The sequence below is a fragment of the Eubalaena glacialis genome, chromosome 1 (assembly GCF_028564815.1).
Source record: "Eubalaena glacialis isolate mEubGla1 chromosome 1, mEubGla1.1.hap2.+ XY, whole genome shotgun sequence".
NCBI lineage: Eukaryota > Metazoa > Chordata > Mammalia > Artiodactyla > Balaenidae > Eubalaena > Eubalaena glacialis.
In genome coordinates, this window is record NC_083716.1 from 64,870,599 (window position 1) to 64,896,838 (window position 26,240).

General features: G+C 54.0%; 1 protein-coding gene across 1 annotated transcript in view; it reads right to left on the reverse strand.

The window, feature by feature from the left end:
- COL13A1 (collagen type XIII alpha 1 chain) overlaps positions 1-11,791 on the reverse strand; it is a 79,580-nt gene extending 67,789 nt beyond the window's left edge. Inside the window, exons 1-5 of the mRNA XM_061190297.1 lie at positions 11,786-11,791; positions 11,444-11,470; positions 8,770-8,805; positions 6,647-6,673; positions 4,066-4,116 (exon numbers count right to left, since the gene is read on the reverse strand). Coding sequence (XP_061046280.1) covers positions 4,066-4,116; positions 6,647-6,673; positions 8,770-8,805; positions 11,444-11,470; positions 11,786-11,791 — 147 coding nt within the window. The remainder of the gene's footprint in view (positions 1-4,065; positions 4,117-6,646; positions 6,674-8,769; positions 8,806-11,443; positions 11,471-11,785) is intronic.
- Positions 11,792-26,240: the final 14,449 nt, after the last annotated feature.

Below are 26,240 nucleotides of genomic sequence, written 5' to 3' on the forward strand. Positions count from 1 at the left end.
CTGTAAATCTGTGATTCTGTAAATACTCCCACCACAGCCCATTTTAAGCTTGAAAAGTGATGTCACTGAATGCAGAGTTGGGAGGGGGTGTGTATGACCCACCCTCGTGAGCTGCGTCCACTCACTCTGACCTCCGGCAGCAAACAGAGGGCCAAACATTACAAGGACATCCCAAATCTATCACCTTCAGATTGAACTCATCTCCCCCCGCAAAATCTGCTTCTCCCTTTGGGGAAGGGCACTGCCAAGCACTCCGTTACTCAAGTCCAAAAGGTGGGGTCACCTTGAACTCCTCTTTCTCTGTCAATCCCCATTTTTATCATCACTAAATTCCGTCAATTCCCCCTCCAACATATCTCGCCAGTCCAGCCCTCGCACCAGCCCCACTGACTATGCTCTAGTCCAGGCCTTGATGATTACAAGTCCCTTCCAGCCAGCCCCGTACCTGCAGCCTCTTCTAAGCATGCTCCGTGCTGGAGCAGGAAGGATCAGGGGAGCCTTTTAAACTGCAAATCTGATCGTGTCCCTCCTCAGCAGAACACAACCCAAGGGGTCTGCACAGCCCTCGGGGTAAAATCCTGACTCCTGAACATTGTGTCCTTCATGATCGGGCCCTTGCTCACCTCGCCAACCTCCCTCTCACCATCCTTGCTCTTGGTTTGCTCTGGAAAGAACTTTCCCCATTTCTCCGGTAGTTTACAGGAACCGCTCCTGCCTTGGAGTCTCAGCGCTCCTCCTCAGCCTTGTTACCTGGGACCTCTGTTCCTCCTTGATCACAGTTTAGTTACCTCTTCCTCCCGGAAGCCTTCCCTGCCTGCCCTCACCCCAAGTCAGGTGCCTCCTCCATATCCTCCACAGCTCCCTAACCGTCCCCAGCTCAGCGCTGACTGTCTGTACTATAATCACTATGGGATGGCTTCTCTCTGCAAAGGGGCAAGCGGGCTGCAGTCAGGTTTTCATCGTCTACCCAGCACCTAGGATGTCGTAGGTGCCTGACAAATATTAATGGAACGAATAAACGAAGAAACACTCAACGGGTGTATTGACCTGGTGTCTCCTTGTGAATGAGGGCTGGAAGTTCAGACAGCTCCTCCTGGCCCCTGAAGAGAACCTGGGGTCTCCGGGAAAGAATGAGCTCCCTTTGAGATGGGGGGCATTTCCTAGCCTGGCAGCTGACCTCCCCAGTGCCTGTGGGGCCAGCCAGCATCTCGGGGTCCCAGCCTCCCGCTCAGTTTAATGGGGCCCGCTGCTCCGGCATCTTGCCTCACTGGAATGTGAACCATCCTTCTCCAAAGTGCCCGGATGGTGCCCCCTTTGCACGGACCGTTTACGAAGCTGCAAGACAGGAGGCAGGAGGCCCCTGAGAGTGGCAAGGCTGGTTCTCATTAGCAGCATGTGTCCTAGGCCCTTCCTGGCTGAGTGGAAAGCCACATGTTCCCCATCATCCCAGGCTGCAGAGGGCTTGCCCACTTGACCTCTACCCCTTAATTGCAATCGGTCCCATGGTCTTCTGCGGTCCCCTGCTCTCACCAGCTCCGGGTGGCTTCCTAGAAGGAGCTAAGGGGGTTGCCCTGGTGTCTAGCGAGGACTCAGCAGGGGTGGCCCCAGCCATCTGGGTGAAGGTCACACACACAGGCCAAAATCCGAGGTCACTGGGCTTGATCAAGCCTCCTGGTGCCATAAAGCCTCTCCTAACATCAACACAACACTCACAGGGAGGATTGTTTTTTCAAGGTAAATATCCTTTTTAAACAGTAGAGCTTAAAACGTGGAAGGCGGTGTTGCGGAAAGAATGCTGGCTTTGGAATGAGGCCGACCGGGCCCAAACCAAGCTCCAGCACTGAGGAGCCGTGTGACCACAGGCCAGTTATGGACCTCTGTTTCCCGCTCTGTGAAATGGGCTGGCAGCTTTCCTGGGGGCCGGAGGGACTGAAGGAGGCTGGCACATACACAGGCTTTCAGCGTAGGACCTAGCATGTCTCCTAGGTGTCCAGGAGAGGGAAGCTATTGCTATTACTGGAACAGAAGGTACTTTTCACCCCTGGAACCATGTCCAGAGCAGTGGGTATATTTATACACGCTGGGCTGGAAGCAGGGGGAGCTGAGGCAGACCCTGCCCCCGGAGCATATTCTCCAGAAGTGGGGCCTTTCCAACCACTTCTAGGTATCCTGCTGACGTGACACTGCTGAAAGATGCTGCTAAGAGGGTGTGAGAGGACCAGCCTGATCCACACGAGGGAACATCTGTGGTCAGACCAGGAGGCAGACAGAGATGGTGGCCAAAGGGTAGGGCCTGTATTCTGTGTTACTGCCCTGTCCTCGTAACAGGTCCACCCCAGACTCAGTCCTTGCCGTTGGAACCTTGGGGACTGTCTTTCTCTGTGACCTTCCCATCTCCTAGTCGCCCCCTGGCTGGGTACCCCACCTGGGCTCAGGTCATCCACATTGTGGCTCCCCCAGTACATGAGGGGGCTTACAGCCCTTCGGGACGGTGGCCACGTGAGCCAGAAGCACAGGTGATGGGAACCCCGTGGCTGGGTAGCAGCAGGGGTCAGAGTGTAGACTCTGAGCACACGGCCCGGGCTGAGTGTCAAATCCCAGCACCATGGCCACACTCTCATGTATGACCTTCGGCAAGTCACTCAGCCTCTCTGTGCCCTGCTTTTCTCATCTATAAAATGGAGGTGCTAATAGTACCTACCTGTGGAGTTCTCGTGAGGATTAAGTGAGCTACTATGTGTAAAGGTCTTAGGATACTGCCTGCCACTGAGTAAGTGCAAAGTGTCAGCCCTCAGCACTGTCGCGTGGTCTGAGCTGGTAGAAACCTTGCAAGGAAGGCCTGTCCACGCAGCCCAGGACCCTTCAAGCCCTGCCTCCAGCCCAGGCCCCCGACCTGCCCACCAGCCCTGCTCCCCAGCTCCATCCTTCGGCTACCCTCCCTCTCTGACCTTCTCGGCTCTCCCTCTCTGCTCCCAGCTCTCACCATAGCCCCTTCCTGGCTGCATAGCAGTCAGGGCCTTGGACGTAGCTTAGCAATTTGCTCTCTGACCCCTCTCCTCTCCCTAGTCAGTGGGTAAGAGCCTCCTGCTTCCCATTGAAGGCAGGGGAATGGGTAGGGGGGCTTCATCACCCATTGGGCTAGGCTCTGGGAGCAAGAGGCTAGGCCTCTGTGTCCCTACCCCCCTCAACCATGCACGGCAGGTCAGGAAAAGAGTACAGCAGAGCATGGAGACTGCAGCCTGTTGCTGTGGGGGGAGCCCTGGGCGCCCGGGGTCCTGGGTTCTAATGCTGCTTCGGCCTCTATGTGTGGGACCCTGGCCAAGCCCCTTCCTCTCCCCAGGCCTCAGTTTCCCCTTCTGAGAAGGCTGTGTTAGACCATCCTTGAGGTCCTTTCCACCCCGACATTTGGCGATTTTATCGAAGTCCCTTGGGTCGGACGCTCTTTGAGAAAAACAGCCATTCCTCCTTCCCATAGTCACACTATCTTCCCGCAGCATCGCCCACGCCCCCCTTTTGGTCCCTAAGGAAGCATATCTGAGGGGAAGGCTCTCTGCTTTTCCCAAGCCCCCAGCCACTGGGTGGAGGGGATTGGGGCCCAGCAATGAGCACAGAAACAGGGCCTTTGAGGGCGAGAGGCAGGTTGGGCTCTGGCAAGAGCAGGGGTGGGTGCTTGGCTCCGGAGACCTGGGCTCTGGGGTAACTGCTTCCTGGGCTTCTGGAACGTGTCCCCGGGAGAGCTGGAGCACGGCCACCACCGCCCTCCCGGGAGAGGAGCCAGCACTTTCTCCCTCTGCCTGTGAACAGCAGGCCGCCTCACAGCTGCTGTCGTTTCACGGCTAGAGGCTAGGGCCTTGTGAACCCTCCCGAGAGGCTGTAACTGAGGTAGTTTTCGTCAGGCCGCTTTCTTTAACATCAACAGCAGCACTGAGGCCTGGCCCAGTGGACCGCGTCCCCCGTGGCGGCCGTCACACCCAGAGGCGTGGCCAGGACCCGCGCTGCCCCCCCACAGGCCTCCTCACTAACTCACCCATCCCTCCACCCCGAAGAAGGGCAAAAGCCACTTACAGGGGGGCCGCGGGGACCGATGATGGACATCCCGGCATCTCCTGGGGCGCCCTGTGGGGGAGAGAAAGAGGGAGGAGGGGGAGAGGGAGGGGGACAGGGGTGGGAGGGGAAGAGTAGAAGGGAGCAGCTGGCAGGTGGGGAAGGCGGAGCGGGTGAGGGTGGGCCCCAAGAGCCAGACGCCAGAGGACAAAGCGGGCCAGAGGATATGGAGGAAGACGAGGGACCCAGAGGAGAGGAGATGAAAAGGGGATGGACGGAACATTCGAGAAGGATTGAGAAGGGCAGTGGGGAAGCAGGAGGAACGAAGAGAGAAGAGACGTGAGCAAGAGCACGTGATGTGGGGACCAGGGAAAGAGGGCGGTGGGACCCCAGGCCGGGAAGCGGGAGAAGAGGATTCAGTGCAGTGATGGGCAGGAGGGGGCACAGGGAGGGGGGAGGGGGAGGGAGGGAGAGAGGCCTCAGCTCAGCCATGGCTGCTCAGGCCCCAGAGGCATCCCCACAGGGCCCCGCTCAGGATGTTCCCAACCTGCCCCAGCCCCAGCCAAGTTTCACACCCCCTGAGGTCTTCTTCCCCAGCCCCAAATGGCCACACGGCTTCACATCCTGTAACTGCTGAACAGCAGCCCGCCCCGGGCTGGAGCTGCTGTAAAGAGAGGGTGGGGAGAAGACACACATTTGCTGTGTGGGCCCAGCAGCCCTGAGCCTGAAGGTTGGAGCTGCCTTGGCTCCTAGTCCTGGGGTGAGAGTGACACAGAGAGGTTAAGTCTGGGGCAGAGTTTTCAACGTAGAGAGGATGGTGGATGCTGGGCTGGGGGCTCAAAGTACCATGTGGTCCAGCTGCCTAGATAAACCTCTGTGTGTGTGTGTGTGTGTGTGTGTGTGTGTTTCTGCTGGGGGCTGGGGAAGGGTGACAGGAGGAGGATGAAGGGTGTATGGAACACAGGTGGGGGTGAGAGGTGATGCTCTGGCAGAAGGATCCAGACTGTGCCCGGCTGGAGGAGGGCAGGATGCTGCTTCCCACCAGGAGTCCACCCCTCCTGGCAGAGGAGACACCCAGGCCTCACTTCCAGGTCTTGCTCTGCCATCATGGAACCTCTCTGAGCCCACATACCTCCTCTGTGAAGGGATGCTGAGAGCGGCTCTGCTGCACTTACAGGGCAAAGGACGGAAATGGATTTGTAAAATGTCATGCCTCACACACAGGTGAGGAGTGATTTCAAATTAGTAACTGTTTATGTCATTGTAATTACACGAGGATTTTTATACAAGGTGGTGTAGTGTGATGGTTAGGAGCCAGAACACTTGGGTTTGAAGCCCGGCTCTGCTCCCTGACAGCTGACCTTGGGCTACTTAACTTCTCTCTGCCTCAGTTTCCTTATCTGTACCGCAGGGATAATAGCACTTGTCTCATAGGGTGGATGTGACAATCTCATGAGATAATGGTGTAAAGTGCTTAAAAGAACACCTGGTCTGCGAAGGGGCTAGCAAGTGTCTGCTATTGTCCTTATACAGTGATTGTGTCCCCCATCTTTCTCCTGGGTGGTTTAGCCCCCCCTGTGAGGGTGAGACCCACAGTCTTCATTTCATTTGGAGGACAGCATAGCACAGTGGTTAGGGACCCCAGCCTTGGAGTCAGACACCATGGGGCTCCTCGCCAGCTCTCTCACTTTCTGCTGTGTGACTTTGGGTATGTGACCTTGCCTCTCTGTGCTTCAGTTCCCTCTCATGTAAATGAGACTACTAAAGCCTCCCTGGAAGGGCTATATCAGTGTTACTTGGGAGAACAGAGCAAAACACTTCAAACTGCACCTGACACAGTTTATGCTTAATACATGGTAGTTGCTATTGTTACTGTTGTCATTGTTATTTTGGAGACGGAGACTATTGCAGAAATACACGCTGCAATGTCTAGGCAAGGAAATACAGAGCTGGGTAACAGGAGGTCTGCTTCTGGCCCCCAATCATCACTATGGCTGTGGGATCTTGGGCAAGCCCCACCGGCTCTCTGGGCCTCATCTGTAGAGCGAGCTGGTTAGCAGCATTGCTCTGTAAACCCTCAGAACCCACCTGGGCTGATGCTCCAGGACTGACTCTTGGGTTTCTAGCTTCCTGGGAGACTCCACTCTATAACCTCGGGAGTCTGTCTGGGCATTTCCCTGGGGACTCTCTTAGACACTTAGAGTGTCTAAGTCTGAGGGGCCAGTGGAGGGCTAGGGAGGGGCTAGAACCAGCTACACAAAACAGCAGTTGCTGCTCTCCTTGCCTCTGGGAAGGGTGACTGCCTAAGGCTGAAATCAGTGCGAAGAGGCCTCGTGCAGCATCTGTGGGCAGGGGAGACCCCCTCAGCCAGGGAAGCTGGGACCTTAGTCCAGGAATCCCAAGACTCCTGCCCGATGGTGTGGAAGCTGTTAGGAAACTGGGCCGTGAGAGGCTGCGAGGGCAGAGTAGGCCGGGCTGGCATGCTCCGCTGGGGCCTGTGTGCCAGGAGGAGGGGATGGGGGCCTCTGGAAGCCCCCCCAAGAGTCCAGGAGGTGGAGGCAGAGGCTGGGGTGCCAGTGCGGAGGGGAAAGTGTGGACTCACCTTCTCGCCTGGTTGGCCCTTTCCTCCCTGTGGCGGCCACATGCAACATGGGGTGCAGGGAAGAGACAGGGAGGGAGAGAAAAAAGAAAGGATGAGAGAGAGGCACATACACAAGAATTCGTGTTAATGGCACAACGACCCAACACAGGAAGTCACCGTGAAATAAGAAACAAAACAAAACACAGATGCTGACACATGACAGGTCCCAAGTCCAACGAGCACAGCACGTGGACGGCTGGTGTCTCAGCCTGAGCGCCAGCCCCAGCCAGATAACTAAGAAGGAAACAGTGGCAGGGGCCTTACAAGGCCCCCTTGCCAGCTGTGTGTGTGTGTGCGTGGGTGTGTGTGTGTGGGGGGGTGTGTGTGGGTGTGTGTGTGACAGACAGAGAGAGACAAAGAGAAAGGAGAACACACCCAGGTCAGAAAATCGCCTCAGGAGCTGTGGCCCCAGCTGCCGGGGTCATTTGAGGAGGGGGTGGCCACGGGAGAGACTTTCCCAAGGACTGTGTGGTGAGGTGGAGTCTAGTTGTTCTGAAGGTCCAACCGAATACCAAGCACAAAACTGCCAATAGATGCGACAGGAGTCGTTAGGGGTGGCCAGGCAAGATGCGAGGAGGGACACGGGAAGACAGATAGAAGGACACACACATCTGGCGGATGGAGGATGTGGCTGGGATGCAAAGGAAAGTGGGTCATGGCCAAGGACCCCTGTACGCACAGTGACCAGTGGATAGATGGCCCCAACCCACCCTCATTCGTGGCAGCCCGTGGAGCCACCTCTGGTGGATCATGGGAACAACTCAGGCATTTCACACCCACTGGCCACCCCAGTTCTTATCAGGGGGTCCATGCCAGGACCCCTACTGGGCAGCCAAATGGGTCCATTGTCACATTTAAAATAGCACAAGCAGCATGAAAGCACCAAAGTGGTTTGAAAATAGCTTTGTGTAGAAGGAAATGGGGAGACCTCCTGTGGCTCTCCTTCCTGCTCCACCGGAGGCTCAGGTGGAACTTCCCCCGGGGGGACACATCCACAGGGCCCAAGAAGGAGGGCAGGAGGGGGCAGGCCTGGAGGGATTGCTTTGCACTTTGCAGGCTTCCCTGCAGGCTGGCAGCTGCAGGCCGGGTAGAGACTCCTGAAGCTTACCTGTCAGGAGCAAGGACTTTGGTGTCTTGGGTACAAGACCCAATTCTACCCCAATCCTGGGCAAACTGAGTCTCAACATGCTCATTGATAAACGGGATCTCGGAGGGCTACGGTGAAGAACGTGCCTGGCCCAGGCCCACCCACAGCTAGCCCCTGAGAAAGGCGGCTGAATGTGGTCTCCCTAATCTACACAGGGAAGGACCCAGTGACAGCCTGGGGGACTCAGGGTTTGGAGTTAGAGAACTGAAGCCTAGAGACAGGGTCAGGCAGGAATTGCACGGTGCTGTGATCTGGGACGTGGTTGGACAGTTGCACGCGGGGGTGGCCCAGGGCTCCCAGCCTCCATGTCTTGACAGACAGTTCTTGGGTAGCCCTGGGGAGCTCAAAGCTCTGTGACATGGAACACTTGTTCTGAACTTCTGAAATGTCCCAGGTCCTAGGTCTAGGACTGTGGCTTCTTCCTAAGGATCAGACCCTTCTTAGAGCTGTGATGCCAGTGGGGGGGCCTGGGCAGGGTGAGTTCCATTATCAGGGTCAAGAGCACAGGTCTGGAGTCAGATTGCCTGGATTAAAGTCCCTGATCAGCCACTTCCTAGACCTGTGACCTTGGGACAGACACTTAACATCTGAGCCTCAGTTTTCTCATCTGAACAATGGGGTAGAAACTGGGCCCGGGAGGTCAGGGAGTGGAGTGGGTGGGAGTCCTCAGTAGTGATTGGCGATGAGCTTTATTCATGCCATTTTTGAATTTTTCCTTTGCCATGGCAGTTCTCTGGAGAGTAAAGCCATATTGCAAGATCGGAAGGATTGGAATAAAACTTTTCCCTCCTCCTTGAAGCAGACTTGGGTGGGGGAAGGGAGAGGTCCGACCCCTCCTTGGGGTGGGGTAGGCAACGCCTTGCCATGGCCTGCAGGACAGGCCAGCACGGGGAAGCAAGCAATGGCCACCCAAGCAGGCACAGATGCTCCAACTCACCACACGTCCAGGCATCCCAATGGCACCTTTGTCCCCCTGATGGAGGCAGAAACATATAGATGTGACTGGAGCCAGGCCAGCACGTGAAGGACCCCATGGCTAGCTACACACCCAAGACCTGGTTTGCGTGGGCACTTGGGATGATTCCCAGGCGTCATGTGGGTGAACTCGCCCCTTTCAGTCCCACAGACTGTCTGGTCGCATCCTCGTCACGCGGAACTTGAAGGCACAGAGCAGGGTGAGTGGCAACTCCCGTTAGATGGGTGAATCACTTCCCTTGGTCTATCTCTGCCGGAGCTGGGGAGCAGAGCCCACGTCCCCCAGCTCCTCCCCAGGCCCTCTGTCTGCGAAGGCCACTAACAGAGCCCTGCCCCTCCTCACCGCCACACCCAGCCTCCACCCCGTCCTGTGCCAATAGTGCGCCCTGTGGATTCAGCCGCAACAGGAGTTGCAGCTGCTGAGAGGGAACTGCTTTGTTTTGCAGCCAGGGGTTACATCTTCTCACTCTGGAAATCTGCTTATTAAGTTTTGTTCCTCCCTCTTTTGGTAGAGAATATTTTTTTGCAATCATATATGTGCAGACTCATAAAACCTGGGGTGGGGCTTGGGGTTTGCCAGGGGCCTGGAAGGATGGAAAACAACAGGGGCTGAAAATCAGACGGTGTTTGTCCCGGCAGGAGTGAGCTGGATTTGTGGGTTCCCCTGAAGGGTGGGCATTTCTGGGGTGATTCTGTGTCTGCTGACCTCACTTAGGCAAAATGCCCCGAGGGATGGTTAGCATCCCAAGATGTATGTGGACGCACCAGGGAATAGCAACCAGCTCTGAATTAAGCTCCTGTTACATGTACACTGTCAAGACTGAAGGTGTCTTTAGTCAAGCGTTCAGACTTTGGGAAAGAGTGGCAGGGTTGCAGCGATGGTTATACACATGGATCTGTTTCTTGAACCTCCCTGAACATCTGGATCTCTCTCCCGGGACTGCTGGGAGGATGCCAAGAGACAGTGGTTCTGGAACGCTAACTCCAGGTGCCTGGCACCTGGTGAGTGCTGTGTAAACTGGATCTATAGGTAGTGAGCCCAGTACGGCCACAGGCAAGTGATTTTTATAAGCACGTGTGTACTTCACACTTTCGTATTTCACAAGAGACCAGCATCAGCAAATCTTTTTGTGGGTCACTCCCAGGTCCCTTTGCTCGGAAGCACGAGCAGGACTGTGACCCTTCCTGCTGAGGACGACAGGCCTGCTGGTCGTCGGCTCTGACATCCCAACAACCCACTCACTTTTGGGCTTCTGAATGATATTGCAGGATGTGTGTTTTGGTTTCTTTTCATTTCTTTTTTAAAACTAATGTTCTTTGCAGTCCTGGCCATAAAATGCTCGGGTTAGGGACTGGCATGGAATGGCCAGAGGCTGGAAACTCTGTGCGGCAGCCCCTGCTCTGAGAATTGCCCCCAAATGCTTTTTAAAGGTGGACGTTGTCAGAAAAAAACAAAGTCTGCCCACATTCTCCCAGTCATCTGATTTTTCCCCTCCTTGGATTTCATGGGACAGAGTCCCCCGTCCTCCTTTGCTCCAGGGCTCGTACTTGCTGGGAGAGTTTTCATTTTCAAGCACCAAACATTCGCCCACATGCATTTCATTAAAAAAGTCACTGCTGGACATGAATTCTAGAAGCTGCTGGTTTAGTCAAGAGGTTACAGTATAATTCATGTCTAAAAGAGGAGTAACTGGGATAAAGAGGGATGCACAGAAGGCTCTGGAATCCAATCGGTGTGGCCTTCAATGCAGGGAGAGAGGGCAGCCTGGTGCCAGCCCTCCACGCCCACCTTGGCCCTCTGGCTGGCTACAGCATCTCGCCTGAGCCACTACCCATCCAAGGGCCCACGGTATCCGGTACTCAATGCATCTATGCCCCAGGCTACACCCCACAGGGCAATGCCTTTGAAGACTTTAAAGATGGTCCTCAAATGTCGAGTACGGACCGCAGGAAACAGTAGTATGGGATGGTGTGTGGTAACACGGGACCTCAAACAGGTCTACAACTGAAGCTTGGACAATCGGACAAGCTATTTTACCTCTCTCTGTTTCCTCATCTATAAAATGGGCATAATAATACCCATTTCATTGAGTTGGTAAACAAATCAAATGTATAAAGAGGGATTAGGAGAGTGTCTGGCACCTATGAAGGTCTCAGTGAGACATGGCTATTAGTACTATTGATACTTTTGTCCCAGAGTCCCCATGGTTACTTGACCCAGCCTCTCTAGCACTCAGAAATGGTAACTGGGGGGAAAACAAAGTTTTTGAGTCTACTCTTACCAGAGGACATAGGACAAAGCAGGGACAGTGGCCTTCAACTAAGCTGGTGCATACCAGTAAGGAGGACACCCAGTAAGTCAGGGGACTGCCTCCCCATCCAGCCCCCCATTATAGGGCCACCAGTATGGAAGTCAGGTGCGGCCCTGGATAGGCCTGCATGCAGTTATTTGCCTGCCTGGGCCCCAGGAAAGGTGCCAAGGAGCTTCACCCTCAGCTGTAGGTTAGAGACGCTGGAGAGAGGCCTCCCACCCAGACACACCTGGAGGAAAGCAGCCACCCAACCTCTCCTGTCCTTGGATTGAGAAAGAGCCCATGAGAGAGATGCAAAGGAAAAAAGAAATGAAAGCTACTTACCGGAAGGCCGGGTCTTCCAGCAGGACCCTGAAATAAAGGGGGAAAGAGTGAAGTTTAGGAAGGTCAGGGTATTGTTCCACACAGCCCAACCAGCTGTGTGACCTTGGAGTCACTTGTACTCTATGAGTCTCTGTTATTTTATGAACAAAATGAAGAGAGGGCCATAATCACTAAGCTTCCTTTCAGTTCTAGCATGCATTCACTCACTCATTCATTCATTCAGAAAAGCAGTTAGCAGCGGTCTCCTCCATGCCAGGCTCAGGGCAGGCGCAGGGAACAGAAAGACAAGAATGTCCCTTCATATCTCTGTCCCTCAAGGATCATCAGGGCTCTAGGACTCACCGGCATGTCCCCTGTCTCTGAGCCTCTGTGCCTCAGTGCCCCCCACTCATGTCTGTTGGTCCTGGCCTGGGAAAGGGCCCAAGGGGCTGGAGCTTGGTCTTCCCTGTCCTACAACACAGGGGAAGCCAGATGCCAGCTCTGATGGAGCCGGTCTGCCTGGGACACTTCTGCTGGGCCTGCCCCATCTGAGCCAATGGACCATGACCAGGGAGCAGGAGGTGGGAAGGGTGTGGGCCTCTCTAGGGGGCCTCTTCCCCTCTATTGGGATGGTGAAGGGGGCAATGGGACTTCCCTCCTTTAATGCCTCTAACTAGCTTCAGGCCACCCTCTCTACAATGAGCTGGCGCTGGCAGTGAAGCGGGAGGCTGGACCCCACCCTGTGTGGCTCCAGGAGTCTGTCTTCACTGACCACAGCCATGTCTTTCTCAAACTCTTTTTTATAACCCTAGGACTGCTGCCTGGCACAGTTCTGGGTATAGACTAAAGACTCCATATGATGGATCTGAAATCCCACTGAAAAGAGGAAAACATTCAAAAACATGTTGATCATAATAGATATTCGCATAGTAATATGCACAGGAGGGGGCTCAGGAACAAAGCAACTTCTGAGAAAGTCATGTGTTTTTCACTCTGGCCCCCAACTTCCAAATGGATCTGATACAAGAGGGTGGCGGAGAAACTGCTCTAGGAGCTGCCTGGTGAGGTGTCATGGGGCGCCATGCAGAGCGGGAGGACCACCTGCAGACAGCTTCTGGAGCTGAGCGCCCCCCCAGCATGGCCGGGGCCTGGGGTCGGGAGAGATGCGGTCTTGGTAAGGGAGAAAGAAGTAGGCTTTAGTTAAGCGCAGGGCTCTGGAGTCAGCCTGCCTGGCTGTCACTCACTAGTCGGTGACTTCGGGCAAGTCGCTTGGCCTCCCTGTATCTCGGTTTCCTCATCTTGTAAATGGGAGAACAATTATATCTACCTCTTGGGACTGAATGAGATAATTTGTGTAGAGCCCTCAGCACAGGGGCCGGCATGGAGCAAGCGCTGAATGCTGCGATCATTAGAAAAGAAGAGGACTGGCCGGGAGGTGCGTGGAGCTGGCCCCCGGTCTCTCCCTCCAGAGGCTCTGCCATCAGGTGAGTTTCTCTCCTTCCAGACGTCCTGCTCTTCCCATACACCCACAGCGGCGCCAGGAGTGGGTCTCAGGGTGCCCACCCAGAGACAAGTCCATCTGCCTCAGGGCTGCTGAGGCAACGCAGGCAGCACCAGGAGTAATGCCCCTAGCACCACCCCACCCGCCCGGTCCCTTGCTCCTGAGGACATCCCAGAGGCGGGGGCGGGGGGTGGAGTGATGCTCCCACAGAGAACCAAGCTCGGGGGATGCTGGTTAGCGGCCCCGTGGGCACAGAGCCCATGCCCACCCTCTTACTCTGCTTTGCCCCCAGGCACTAAAACGTAAGCTCCCAAGGCAGGCAGGGCACTTTCTGTTTTGTTCACGGATGTGTCCCCAGTGCCTTAAGGAGTGCTGAGCTCTTAGTAGCTCCTTAATTCATGTTTGTGAATGAATGAAACTGAGGGCGGGTACCACGAACCTGGGGACTCAGCCCCTTCTTTCCCAGCTCCGCAAAGACAGCTGGGGCACCCAATGTCCTCCTCAAACCAGAGCTGTAGCACTGAGCCAATCCCCCTTCCTGTCATTTCTAAATGCTATCAGGGAGTGGGCCAACAAGGGGCCGCCACCTCCCTCCCGTCCCAGGAGGCAGATGGGCCTGTGGGGAATTCCCAACCTCACACACGGGGTCTAACCCCGATAGGGACAGAGGGGCAGTTTCCCCACTGCTCCTGTGTACTGAACACCGACATCACCTGTACATGGGAGGAACTTCTCTAGGGTCTCAGCACCAGGGAAAGCTATGCTTCACCCAACAGCCAGGGGTGTTCCCACCTTACTGCCCCCTGACTCTTGTAACAGCTCTGCTTCCCTCTTTGCTCTGACCAAGAAGCTCAAAGCTGCGTCTGTGGCTCATCTGCACAGGATGTTGTGGTGTCATCAGCTCTGGATTCTCCTTGTTTTCTTGCCTCTGCTCTCCACACTCCCCTCCACTGTTTCCTTATCTAGTTTGTAAACCACCCCGAAATGTTTCTTGGAATAAGGTGGGGTAGAAATAAAATGAAATAGTAAATTAATTTATAAAAATACAAAGAATAATAATTTCTTCCTGAAAATTAAAGACTTGTCAGACTCTTTGGGGATCATCTAGGGAAGTCTTCTGTTTTTAGAATTTAAATGAGTTAATACATTCTAAATGGAAAAAAATATACATACATACACACATATATATGTATGCATAATATATATACATATACACATATACATATATACATATACATATTTATAATTATATATATTCCTTACAACACCTGGATGAGGCAGGTACTATTACTATTCCCATTTTATAGATGAGGAAACTGAGGCACAGAGAGGTAAAGTAATTTGTCCAAGGTCACACAGCTAGAAGTGGCAGAGCCAGGATTCGGACCCTGGCGGCTTGCCTCCAGAGTCCATGCTTGTAATCACTCAGTTACACTGCTTCCATAAAAGCACAAGAGCTCCTAACACATAGTAAGTGTTAGCTAGTATTTCAGCAAGGATCATTTTCAACCAGGGCTGGCAGCTGGACATCATACATTTCCTTATATTCCTTCAGAGAAAGAGACATGCATACTTCCCCTGGTCATCTGCTTCAGTCTCACAATTCCCGTCATTAAGAAATTCTCTCTTAAATCTAGTGCAGGGATGGCCAGCAACTGTCAGCTTGAGTGCGGACTCCAGTGGATTGGTAGTGACTGAGTAAAGCATTCTGTTAAGAAGCCTCTTAATTGATTAGCAATGTCTGCCATGGACAGGAGCGGTGGGGTAGTGGTGGGCTCCACCGCTCAGATGATTCCTGCTGTTACTTAAATCTATCCTCCATGGTTGTGTTATCTAGGCACTGACCACAGTAACCAGTGTCACCCCAGAAGTGCCCCTGAAAAACACCCAGAGGGTGGCAGACAGGCATTGTGACCAGCTGCCATCTCCCTCTCCCTGTCTCTGGCTGGCGCCATTCTTCCTTTGCGGGAAGCAGAGAGAACGGGCTAGGGGGTGATTTCCACCCCGGCCAGCTTCCCATTTCTTGCTCATCCTGCCTTGCGGTTTCAGCCAGAGTTGGGTGAAGACTCAGGCCTCTTCTGCGTCAGGCTGAGAATTCAGGGAAGCTACCTGGGCTCGTCTCCCTCAGTCCATGGGAGTGGTGGCTGGGCGGGCAGGGATTGTGAGGAGAGGCTCATATCCCACCCCCCCCACCCCACCCCCAATCTGCTCTGCACTGCAGAGCCGCCAGCAGTGACAGCACCCTCCCTGGCTGGGGAAAGTTGTGGGGTGAGGCCAGCAGAAGCTCTCAGGATGCTGCATTCCTGGTGAGGGCAGCCCTCAAGTCAGGCAGGGACCCAGACTTGGGACTTGGGTTAGCCCCGCAGCCTGGCTGTGGGAACGAGGTATATGGGGGAGGTCCCTGGAATGGGGGGAGGTGAGGACTCTTTTTGGCTTTGTCACAAAGAAGGGGAAAAGCAGCCCATTTCCAGCAGGTGGTCTGTCGAAGTTTCCTATGGCAGAGTTTATTTTGGAAGACTGATGACAGGAATTGAGATCTGACATCCAAAACATGCATGATAAATCATCCCTCCTCTTTTCAGGGAATGACAGGATTTTCCTCTCTCTCTGTAACTGAGCAGTGAGTGAGCTGGGCGGGATCGTCAGCCCGGGTTCAATGTGCCTTTCAGGACACCGATGGAATGGAACATCATGGTCTTATTACAACTTAGGCGGCTGTTCTTGTTGGTTCAGATCAAGAGAACAGCTATGGAAATGACTTCTCCGAGGAAGGGATGATGATAGGGCTGCTTTCAGTATCCTTGAGAAAGATCTGATGTGGAGGGCTCGGCCCTTTCAACTCCAATACCCAGCTCCCCCGGCGACCTCTGGGCCTTTTGTTGGGATATCAAATGCTGTCCTCAGAAGACATGCCCCTGTTCTCTGGATCCATTACTTCAAGGAGACGGTCTCCTCGGGCTCTTCTCAGGTTCTCTGGAAATGGCTCAGCTCCCCCGCCCTGCCTCTGGCTTTAGGGTGATGCCAGGGGAAGGAGCCCGACAGGCTGCCTCTAATTTGTGTTGTTTCCCAATCTAACCCGCTGACATCATTCTCTTACATAAAACCCCTGCCACGACCACCAACCACCACCTGCCCGAAGTGACTTGGCCAGATGGAGCTGCCCACTCAGCGATGCGGACACCGCGTCCTCAGGAGCAGTCCACACTTAGAGCCGCTCACCGACCTGTTTACTGAAAGGGCAGGGGACTTTCAAGGACCAGACCTGACCAGAGATGATCTCTTTCTTCTTTCTAATACCCGGTGCTTCTTTGACTCCACTTGCCTCTTTGGGGGACAAAGGAGCAGGCTAATAATGGGGCAAACCAGCCTTTCAGATTGCAACTGGGATGTGTTCTGCCCGGGGCACAACTATGGTCTGGCCCTGGAGGCTGCAGAGATGGGTGGAAAGCAAAATAACAGCCGTGTCAACCTTCTGGAGGGACCCTGCAGACTTCAGTGGAGGGTGTAGGGGGCTCAATCCCCCCACCCAGGGCCCGGTTACCAGTAGGGAGCAAGGCCTTTCAGATGCGTGAGACCAGGCTTCGAGGGAGTACTTACAGGAGGTCCTGAAAGAGAGAGAGAAAATGCCAGGGTCAGTGTCACTGCCATAAGGGCTGCTTAGAAGCAGCGTCCAAGAATTCTTCAGCTGAGGGGTTTCCATCTGGTCTTCGAAGTTTGTATTTTCCTGGCCCACTGTCACCAATATAATCTCTTCCCCCTTTATTTCATCTCTGTATTTTTATCACTGGATGAGAAATCCAGAGATCTGGGCCCCAGGTGCAGCCAGGCTGGGGCCCTAACTTCCTGAACTGTCCTTTCCACACCTCAGCTTCCGACCCCACAAAACGGGCTCCCTGGGACCCGCCCCAGCTTGGGCACACGGTGGCTTTGCCAAACACAGGGCGCTGGGCACCAAGGCTTTTTGCCAAGGGTCAGAGTGTTACAGAACCTGGAGGCTGTGATTATCAGCATGCCCGTTGTCTCTCCACGCTCACACGAAATGCAACAGAAAACAGGCAGGAACAGCAGGGGCCAAAGGAGGTTTCTCGCTGGGTTCCCCACCTGATGTCTATCGGGCCTGTCCTGGTTTCTGTGAAGCTCTGAGTCAGGCTTTCTGCCCTCCTGGGTCCACTGCCCACTCCCTCTTTCTCACCGCCCGCCTCTGTGCCCTGGCCCTACCCTCCCTCCAGGCTCTCTCCTTTCTTTCCTCCTCCTTGTGGCCACTCTCCCTCCTCCCTCCCACAGGCCTCAGCAAGAGCCCTATCTCATTACGGACAGCCGAGAATTACAAATTCAAATGTTCAGCAAAAGGGGCAGGAGGATGGGTGGGGAGGTAAGGGAGAGAAAAAGCAGCAGCCGAAAGATAGCAAACTGAAAGGCATTTCTGCAAACATGAGTCACCAAAGCCCCAGGGCCCGTGGGATTCCCAGCTGGGCCCGGTGTGTCTGCCCAGCCCCTGGTGACCTGGCCACGTTAAGACAGCTGCTACTCCCGGCGCTTCTTTTATGCTAAGCCAATAAAGACTGCTTATGTTTCCCCTTGCTCCTCACGTTCCCAAAGCCAGCTTCCTTCTCCGCCTTCATCTGCCTGTTTCTCCATCCTGATCCCCTTCCAGGAGGAAACAGCCTCTTTCATGCTGGCCTCTGTCAAGCCGTCACGTTAAGGGGGAACAAAATGTTTTAAATTAAAAAAAAAAGAAAAGAGTCAAGGGGTGTAATGCCTGGGCGAGGAGGCCCCAGGCGGGCCGGCAGTGAGGTTTCAGAACAGCGAGAGGGAGGGAGGTCGAGGGAGGAGGGGACATCTGGGACCTATTAGGCTGAGGGGCAGGGGAATGTCACCCAGAATCTGAAAATATCTCCCAAGTGCACTTGCCAGAGGGGCCAGCCCAGCTGGAAGGTCCGTGCCTCTTGGTGGGGGAAAGTGTCCTCGTGAGAAACAGACTGGTGACAAAGTTCAGCCCACGGCAATTTGGGAACAGTTTAGCCACATGGAGAGCAGATGTCCTGCACCCGCTGGGCTCCCAGTGCACAGATTCTTGGTGGTGGTGGAGGTGGCGTGTCCCCGGTGACACAGCAGAGCCCTGGTGATGGCCCGGCCCGCTGTTAGCAGCCTCGGCCGCACAGGTATCACCAGGTGTTGCCGGGCAGCTACCGTGAGACTTGGCACTCAGCCTAGTCCCTGAAGGGCAGTTTGCCGGGTCCTCCCAAGTGATGTAAATTCTACTGGCGATTTCAAGGTTCTTTTTATATCCCCATGACCACCACTGCACACACTTCTGTGGTCCTTACTACATGCCGGGCACAATTCTAAGTGTTTTCCACTCCAGAGTAGATTCTGTTATGCCTACCTTGTAGATGAGGAAACTGAGGCACAGACAGGCTGAGCTTCTCCCCCAGGGACAAGCCGCTAGCAACCAGCAGAGCTCCTGACTCTTCATCCCACTGCCTCTCTCCATGCCTCTCACTCAGAAAGCAGCTCACCTCACCCCCAAATTGCCCACAGACCTGTTCCCTCTCCAATCCTCTCCCCTGGATGCCCGCTGTGTTCAGCCTCTGGCTCCTCTCTCTGGACTCAACCCTCTCATCTCTCTTTTACGGACCCCTTTTTCCGATGCAAAGGAATTTGGCTCTGTCAAGCTCTTCCAGGCTAGTGTTCCCCTACCTGTCACTTACACAGACTTCAGGATGTGAAAAGCCCCTGTTTGTTAGTTGATTCTGTACCTTAGGAAGGGGGAGAGGGATAGAGGAATTATCAAAACAGACTTTTTCTATCACTAACATTTTTTTCCCCCTGTTAATGATAATCCTCAAGGGTCCCCCTGGAAAATCTTTAGGCGCCTTGGAAAATCTAACTACTGCCCTGCCCCTGCCAGCTTTCATCAGACCTCTGGATTTCAGAGTGGATGCTTCACCTAGTGCTGTGTTCAAAGCCCAGCAGCTCTAAGGTGGCTGGGGAGACGACTGTGAAATCAGTAGTGCTTTGATGTCACCGGTTGGTCTCCAATGTGGGTCACTTGGCCACGCTCAGTAACATGGCTATTAACTGACTGGTCACCCTGGCCAAGCACCAAAAGATAGAGTCACCCCAAGGCATGACCAAGTGCCCATTGAATGGATGGGGAAACAGAAGCTTAAGGAAGGTAGTGACCATGCAGTGTCACTGCATAGATGGGTGGCAGGGATGGGACCAGAACCCAGGTCTCCTGACTCCCCATCCAGGGGTCTTCCTAACAAACTACACGGTCTCTCATGGCCTGTGCAGTTGATCCTCTCACCTACCACCTCAGTGAGGCCACTGCTGCCCTTCCCAGGGATTGGCTGACCTCCTCCAAGTAAGACAGTCATGTTCCTCCTAAAGGGACACATAGGCATGGACTCCAATAAAGAATCCCAGGTAGTGTTCTATGTCACACCTTTCTTTGAACCATTTTTAGTATGTTCATTTATTCATTCAGCAAACATTTAATGAATGCCTGCTGTGTGTCAGTCGCTGTGCTGGTCTATGGCTCTATAAAGATGAATAAGGCACAGTCATTGCCCTCTGAGGAAGGAAAACTTCATTTTTTAAGCACCTAATATCTACCAGGCCTGATGCTCTAGTGATACAAAGATGAGTAACTCATTTCCTCCCGTTGAGAAATCAACAGTTTCCTATGTCAGAGAACTGGAGAAATTCCAGAGAAGAGAACTAAAATGAACAAAAGGATTTAAGGGAGAAAGGTTTGCTGTGTGAGGATTCACCCATTCACTCAATTAACAACATTTACTGAGTGCCTATGACGTGCCAAACATAATGCTAAATATAGTCATTATAACAGCACATGCAATCCTTAAAACAATCACATGAGGTTGGCATTATCCGCATTTCACAAATGAAGAACGTGAGGCTTAGAGGTTAAGCAACCTGCCTAAGGTGGTCTCCCTGTCTTAAATGGCAGCATCTGTTATTTTTTGTAGGTTTAATTTCCATGCAACAGAGCACGGGTTTGAACCTGGTCTCTCTTAGCCGGAAGCCTGTGCTCTCCAGACTGGAGGTCATCAAGGTCATCAGGCTGGGTGGGGCCCCTCCTCTCCCTTCCCCTCTTACCACCCTCCCCAACCCCCATACAGAAGGCTCTGCCCCGTCCAGACCTTGGATCCAGTCCTGGTCCTGGACAGAGAAGCAGAGAACCACAGAGTGTGCCCAGGTTCTACGTCATATGAGGCGTGAACTGACCCTGCTTGACTGCTGGGCTCCCAGCAGCTGGGGTCTTAGCCCCAACCTACGCCGCCTGGTGCCTGCTGCCAGGCTGCCTGCAGCTGACCACCTGCCACTTGGCTCTGCCACGTGCCGACCCACCCATCCTGCCAGGACAGATGCTCTGTAACCCTGGCTCTCCTAGGACCTGGGTGACTAACAACAGTGCCTGTTGCACTCTGTCTGGGGGAACATGGGTTCTCAACCAGGGTCGATTTTGCCCCTCAGGGAACAGCTGGCAATATCTGGAGACATTTTTGATTGTTACAACTGGGAGGCTGCTTCTGGTCTCTAGTGGGTAGAGGCCAGGGGTACTGCTAGACATCCTGCAGTGCACAGGCAGCTTCCTACAACAAAGCATTATCTGGCCCCAAATGTCAATAGTGCCGAGAGTGAGGAATCCTGCGTGGACTGACAGGAGCAGGCCTGTCTCTGGACTCCCCCTGTGCCTGTAGTCCTGCCTGTACCCCTAGGATGAGGCCCTGGCCGCACTCCACCCATGGTTTGCCAACTTTGGGGATCTTCTTCTATAGGTTGGCCTGTTCTGCCTCCACTCAAGACCTTGTTAGGACAAATAATTAATTTATTGAGCAACTATTCCGTGCCTGACACTATGCAAACAACTTTATGTACCGCCCAACAAACCAGTGAAGTAGTGACTATTATTATTCTACAGATGGAAAAGCCGACGCCCAGGGAGCTTAAGTATGTGTTCGTGGTCATGGAGCTCATGTGTGCCTGAGTGGGTAGCTGAACCCAGGCCTGCCACTACCGTGGCATGCAAGCAGCCTGGCACAGCCTCCCAGGACCATGGGGCCCCCGTGCTTGAAGGAGGCACACACGTAGGTGAAATAAGGGGGCAAACTCTGCCTCGAGGAGTGGTGAAGGAGGGAAACGCGAGTAGCTCAAAAACCATCGAGAGAAATTTGTCAGGGACAAGCACGACGGCCTGTTAAGGGAAACTGAACGAGATCTGAGGCAGCCTCTGCCCTTTGAGGCTCACATCAAAGAGAACAGGAAGTCCTTCTCCCGTGCAGTCCCATGGTGGGGATACTGGCTTTACAGGGGGTCACGGCAGACCTCTGGGCAGAGCATCTGGATTCGGTGCCGCAGGAGCATGTCTCACAAATCATGCTCTGTGACCAATGCTTCCCCGTATTGAGGTTCACCACAATCCAGCTCCCATTCTACAGATAAGGAAACTGAGGCTCAGAAGGGATGTAACTCACCTATGGTTCACGGCTGGTAAGGGTTCCTGAATTCTAGTCCAGTGCCCTTCCTGGAACAGCCCACCACTGGCAGAGCTTTGAGGGGTGGCAGGCTTTATAGTTCTTAGAAAAAATATACAAGTACTCAGATGGTGTCTTGTGAGGGCTGATCGTGCTCATCTCCTCCCAACTCTGTGTTCACATTGGCAGCTAGAAATCAACCCCGGTGGGAGTATTCACACCACAGAAATTGGCAAAAGCTACAAAGCAGCCTAACCCTGACCCCAAAAGCCAACTGTTAACCATTTTCCAGCACACTGAGACTCTGATCTGTCCCATGATGATGTCAGCCACAAGACATCCCCAGACCTTTCCAGCTCAGGCTGATGGAGAATAACAGGTCCTGAGAGGAGTGGGCAGCAGCTAAAATCACACACATGACACTTTCTACTCTTGCACTCGTGGCAGACACTGCTAATCGATCACAGCTAGTCTTCCCACAATGTGCCTTGACAAGGCTTCACAATTTTTTCCAACATGGCCACTATCAATCAGCACAAGCTGGCACATGAGGTGAAATCTATTAGTCATCTTGGAACTAGAGCCGTCTGGGTGGTGAGACACAGGGAAACAAGTAGGCAAAGCACGAGGGTCATTTTCTGACTCATCAGGGAGGACTGGGTTAGGCTTGGGGGGCAACAGAGGTGGAGAGGTTGGGTATCCTGGACTCCCCAGCTGTAGCTTATGCCAGGGGTAGGAACTAGCATTAATTGCAGCCCTCTCCGCCTGTCCCCATCCAGTTGTCAAGACTGGCAGAGAGACTGGGGAGGTGTGAGCACAAAAGGGACAGGAGCCAGCAAGACCCCCTCCAGTTTAGTTCATGTCCTGGCCCCAGGAGGTCCCCGATGACCTACTGCTGCCACATCTGGAGCCACCAGAGGGCAACTCGAATGGTCACCTTCCTGCAGACACCATGGAAGTTGCCTTCCCACCTGCTGGGGTCTTGGGCCAGCTCCAGGTGCTCTTGGAGCCCCCTGCCCTTAGTGAACCCCTCCCTTCACCGCGGAGGCAGTGGGATGGGGGAGGCGCAGGTGCCTTGCCCTGCACTTCTGGATGTGGAGCGGGTGTCTGGGTAGCAGACTCTCGTCTTCCCACCACCCACTCTCCCTTCCTCCTTCCTACAGAACCTCGATTTTATTCTAGTCTCCACCCACTCTTCACACAGCCCCATGTCTCTGGGGAAGCCAGTCCCAGGCCTAGCTGGGAATGGGTGAGGGTTAAGTGTCTGGGGCCAGGAACCCTCATGAAGATGGCTCTTGGGGGGGGTCAGTCTGCGCAGGCAAAGAGGAAGGCCACAGCTGAGGATGCTGAGGGAGGGGACACCCCAATCCAACTACCGCAGTTCCCACCACCCGAGACTCCCGCATGCCCTGTGACTGGGGAAGCAGCCCTGAGGCTCCAGGAAGTGGCCGTGAGGGCTGCTGGCTGGCAGGAGGCCACAGACAGGGAGGAGACGGGGCGTGGGGACCTGGCCGAGGGGGCTCTGTCCAGGGACAGAGAGCAGCACCAGGCCCCGCAGAATGGACAACGGCTCCGACCAAAGACGGCCACCGGCCACACCTGTGACCCCTCGCCAGCGCCACGGCAGCTGTAGTCCTGGGAGGATGAGAGAGGAGGGGATGTTGTCCTGAACTGACTGAGTGGTGAGTCTGAAGGGCTGACTATTAAACAGGAAGTGGCTGAGTTTCTCTAGGTTATTTCTCTCACCCTCAGCAGAGGCAGGGGCTCGAGAGCAAAGCTGAACGCAGTATTGGGAGGGGGAAGACAACCGCATCTCTGCACACGTGAGCTGTGTCCCCTTCATGCTCGCTGCACGAGTGTTTATTATCATAAACATCTGCTCGGCCCCAGCTGCATGGGGCTGCTGTGCTGGATGCTGTGAAAGTCAGACACCGTCCCTGTTCCCAGGGTCTCCTCTAGCTCAGGAGATGCCTCCCCACTCCAAGTGACACCCAGATACCCTGTCCCTCAGCCTGAGCTTCTGGCCAGCTTCTTCCTCAAGACTGGGGCCAGGAACCCCCAGAGTCAGACTGCGGCTACCCCTCTGGGCTCAGGGGCTGGACCCTGACTTCCGTCCAGATTACAGCCGGCTTTGCTGTGGATCTTGGAGGGATGCTGTCCTCTCTCCCTCTTGGCTGCCACCCACCTGGCGAGCTCCTGCCTGGGGTGCCATGTGCCTGGACTGGGCTGTCTCATTGACATTCAGCCCTCCGCCCTCTCAAGGATCTTGTTTTATCTTTACTCGTTTGATCCTCAGAGCAACCCTGAAAGGTTGGAGCAGGTATCCGCAGCCCCATTTTATGGGCGGGGGGCTGAGGTACAGGCAGGGGAAGTGCTACCCAGTAAACTCTGGTCTCCCGCTCTGGCTCCAGCCCCGGGGAAGCTCGCTCGCCTGCAAACTTGGGCGCAGCGACCACTTACTGCACTGGAAGCGGCAAGTGGTCTTAAGACACTGGACTGCCGCCCTCCTCCCACCCCGCCCCCCTGCACTGGAGCCCTGAGCCGGGGCTTGCTTTCTCCCTTCGGTTGTCACATGGGTCCTGCAGGAGGACAAGCCTCCGAGGCACCACACCTCTGACCCCAGACCTTCTTCCTGACACCGGATCTGGCCACTGCATCCGAAGTTCCTGTGGCAGGCCCTGCTCGGGGCAGCTCAAACATCACAGCTCTGCTGGCCGGGCCCCACCAGGCAACTGCTGGAGGGAGAGAGGGGAGGGGTTGGCCAGGGGTCGAGACCCTGGTCAGACCCACACGGGACATTACCCCCCAGAGGCCTGGGAGAGGCCACAGGCTTCGTAGGTCTTGTCTTTACAACCAGGCCTGGACCTCCCAAGGATGAGCTTTTGTTTTTATATTAAAGTCACAGTTACTGACAACTCATTATGAGGCTGGCATCCTGAGTCTTTTGTCTCATCATTGTCATAAACACTAATATTTATTAAGTACTCACCAACCTCCATCAAGAGCCAAGTCTGTTATACATCGTCTCACCTGCTCTTCACAATAGCCCTGCAAGGTGACACTATTATTATCCACACCTAACAGATGGGGAAACTGAGACAGGGAGGTCACATCAGCAGCCCATGGTGATACAGCCGGAGCCCAGGCATGTCCTTAGCTGCAAAGCTATGCATTACCTCGCTGACTAGCCACCATGACCCAGGCAGGTTCAGCGCTATTATTGCTATTATTGCTCCATAGGGGGCTCCTGAGGCACAGAGAAGTTAAATAATTTGTCCAAAGTCAGACAGCTGTAAGAGGCAGAGCTGGCACTTGGAATCAGTTATACCCTAAAGCTTTCCTTTTTAACCCCTACATTTATTGCTTCCATGAAAGCAAATAAGAGTCAGCAAGACAGGTGGTAGGGCAAGAGGGCTAGACTGTTGAGAACGAAAATCTGCAATAAGTCCTTTCTAGTCCCTTTGAGGACTGTGCATGGCCTCATCCATGGGCTAAGTTCAGACCACTCTCATCTCTCTTAAAGCTGGCTCCCTGAGTTCCCCCACTGAGGACTGATTGTAAACCCCACCGAGACACTGCCTGTCTGAGCAGGAACTACAGCCAGCCACATGCACACTCGGTCTCATGGCTTCGTTGTTCCTTTCTTTATTTAGAAGTAGCAGGTTAGAAACTTGACAACTTGCACTTTTCACTTATCAAACTGCCCAGAATCATGGGAAGAGCATGAGCTTTGAAGCCAAACAGCCACAGGTTCAAATTCCAACTTTGCTACTTGCTAGCTGTGTGACCTTGGGCAAGTTGCTTAACCTCTCTGAGTTCCAGTGTCTTTTTCTGTAAAATGGGGGTAGTGATAGTATCTACCTTGTTGGAATTCAAGGAGTAAATGAGAGAATACAGGTAAAAGGTTAAACACTGCTCCTGGCTCAGAGTAAGCATACAGTAAATGATATCTATGATAATTACTATGGTTATGAACTTGGAAAAGACATCCTATCCCAGAAGGCTATGATACCTTCCTCCGTTCTAAGCACAGGTATGGTTAACACAGAGAGCTCTTTCCATGTGCCAGGCACCATTCTTAGTGTTTTATGGACATGACCATATTCAGCCCGTACAAGCCTTATAAGATGAACACCTTTCTGACCCTCATTTTACAGATGAGAAAACTGAGGCACAGAGAGGTGGTGTCTCCGGCGTGGGGTCACAGCTGGCAGGGGCAGGCTGACTCCAGGGCCCAGGCCGTTAGCCTCTGTGCTGCACTGCCTCCCAGATGAGCCCCCAAAACACTGGAAACCACGAAGAACAAACAGGCAGGGGTCAGGGTAAGCTGAGATAAGCAGAGCAGGATGGATGGGGCTGGGCAAGCATATGAATAAAACAGTACAAAGTCACCAGCTTTGAACTCCTGGGAGAAATTACGTATTTTCTTACTTCCTTGGGCCCCGACACTTCCAGGTTGGGGTCAGAATCAGAAGTCCTGAGTGAGGAAATCTCAGGACAGTTCTCGCTGATGGAGAGTGCAGGCCCAACTCTGCAGATTGAGGCCAAGGGCAGGCATTGTTCTCTGGCCGCCAGTTTCCTGGAGTGGCCTCTGGCACAGGGCAGGGGGCCGGGCTGCCCGAGCACAGATGGGGGCCCAGGGAATGGGGAGAGGTTTTCTATCAAGACACCCCCTGCGTTGTCAGGGTGGAAATCAATCAGGGCTGGGGCATCCATCAGACTCTGCTGGTTCTGACCCTTATTTTGATAAGGATCTGGAACCTCACTTGAACTTGTCATCCTTGACTGAATCTCCAGGAAGCCGCGAGATCCT